Source organism: Wolffia australiana, chromosome 10 (assembly GCF_029677425.1).
Source record: "Wolffia australiana isolate 7733 chromosome 10, ASM2967742v1".
Taxonomy (NCBI): domain Eukaryota; kingdom Viridiplantae; phylum Streptophyta; class Magnoliopsida; order Alismatales; family Araceae; genus Wolffia; species Wolffia australiana.
Window position 1 is genome coordinate 9,065,001 of NC_135844.1, and position 1,788 is coordinate 9,066,788.

The window sequence follows — 1,788 nt, forward strand, 5'->3', positions numbered from 1 at the left end:
AGAGGAGGATCCTCTCCATTGCTCCCATCAAGGTCTGGATCTTTGCTGAATTTCTCCTTTAGATTTGTTGTAGTTTCTGAATTCCACATTTTGTTTGATTAGTTTTTCCTCTGTTTAACTTATTATCTCTGTTTTCGTTGCTGATTGTTTATTGACGTCCTAATTCATGATTAATTTGTCCTCTTTCTAATTCAATGTCTATCTATTGCTGTTTGGATTTTCCTACATGAATATTTTTTCCTCTGTTCTTAGTGATTATCTCTCTTTTCCTGGCTGATTGTCTCTTGGGTTTTTTTTTTCTTCTACCTAATTGATCTTGGCTGATTTTCTCCTCGCAGATGCCTTTTGGGTTTCCCCTACTTGATCAGTTTTCCTCCGTCTGATTAATTAATTATCTGTTGAATTACTCGTTATTTGTTAGCTGGATCCTCTGCGACTTATTTTTTCCTCTGTCTGCTTGATTTCTGGGTTGCTTTCTGGGTTTCTCTGTGGTTAGTTTATCCTCTGTCATATCATTTTTAAATTGCATGATGAATTGCTCTGTGATTAGTTTTTACCCGGTTTGATCAAATGCTCTATCCGAGTATCTGAATTACTGTTTTCGTTGTGGTGGCGGCAGGAGAAGGTGGTGGTGACAGGAGAAGAGGGCGGGGACGTGACGGCGTGGGATCTGGAGTCTGGTGGGAAGGCAGCATTCTGTATCAGGTCGGCGCATTCGGCGAGGGTGAAGGGGGTGGTAGCGATGGGTAGTGAGGGCCGTCTTGTTGTAGCCTCGGCGTCGAGTGATGGTGTGGTCAGGGCGTGGGACACAAGGATGGTGGCCGGGACGGGGCCGTCTCCGCATTTGGCTGAGATCAGGACAAAGTCTAGGCTCACTTGCCTTGCTGGACCTGCATTCAAGCTCTGTAAGTCCCATTTTCTTCCAACAAACAATCTCTATCTCCACCTATCTATTTCTCTATCGGTCTATCTCTCTATCTGTCCTCCTACCTGCTTATCTGTCTATCTGATATTCTGCTTTTGATGAATGCGGGTGTTCCGATTCCTCACTTTCTATCTTTGACCATCCATTCATTCCTTTATTTAAAATCTTAATGAATTTATCAATCTGTCCGTCTCTCCATCTCTCCATCCGGGTGTTCAATATCTCTCTCTATGCATCTATGTATCCATCCGTCCGTCCATCCGTCCATCCATCAATTTCTGTCTCACAATTTGACTGTCCCTCTATTTATCTATCTATCCATTCATCCATCCATTTGTTTGTCTGTCCACCTATATGTCTGTTTATCTTTCAATCCACTCATGTAATCCTTTCTCCACTGCAGGAAACCAGAGCTTAATGTGGAGGTCTGCTTCTTTTGAAGGATGCTGACAGGAGTATATGGATTCTTTCATGCATATCGTAATATATATCTAATTATAGAGAGTTTTCTCTTCTCTGGGCTCCGAAATTCAATGTTACATCTTAGTGTCCAATAGCTGCTACGACATCTTTTTGTAGTAGTATTCTAGCTGCAAGACCTGCCTGCTCTATTTTGATTCTTTCTTTCTTTGAATGGAAGGAATGACTCTGGTCAGCTCTTGAGGGAATACTATAATTAAGCTCTGGTTTTCCAGTTTAATATAAGATAGACTTGTGGTTAATTTTGGATTTCAGGCAATTTTTTTTATCAGGGTTGTGGTGACTCTGGTCAGCTCGAAGTATTCTATTGTCTTCATTATCTTTTGTCTAGAATAAATGCTGAGAATTGACGTGTAAGACAAAGCAACTATCAGGCCTGTGAA

At 41.3% G+C, this 1,788-nt stretch overlaps 1 protein-coding gene across 1 annotated transcript in view; it reads left to right on the forward strand.

The window, feature by feature from the left end:
- LOC144708737 (Transducin/WD40 repeat-like superfamily protein) overlaps positions 1-1,559 on the forward strand; it is a 2,495-nt gene extending 936 nt beyond the window's left edge. Inside the window, exons 1-3 of the mRNA XM_078582171.1 lie at positions 1-32; positions 620-905; positions 1,329-1,559. The exon at positions 1-32 is cut by the window's left edge and continues 936 nt beyond it. Of these exons, the coding sequence (XP_078438297.1) occupies positions 1-32; positions 620-905; positions 1,329-1,330 (320 nt within the window). The 3' untranslated portion in view covers positions 1,331-1,559. The remainder of the gene's footprint in view (positions 33-619; positions 906-1,328) is intronic.
- Positions 1,560-1,788: the final 229 nt, after the last annotated feature.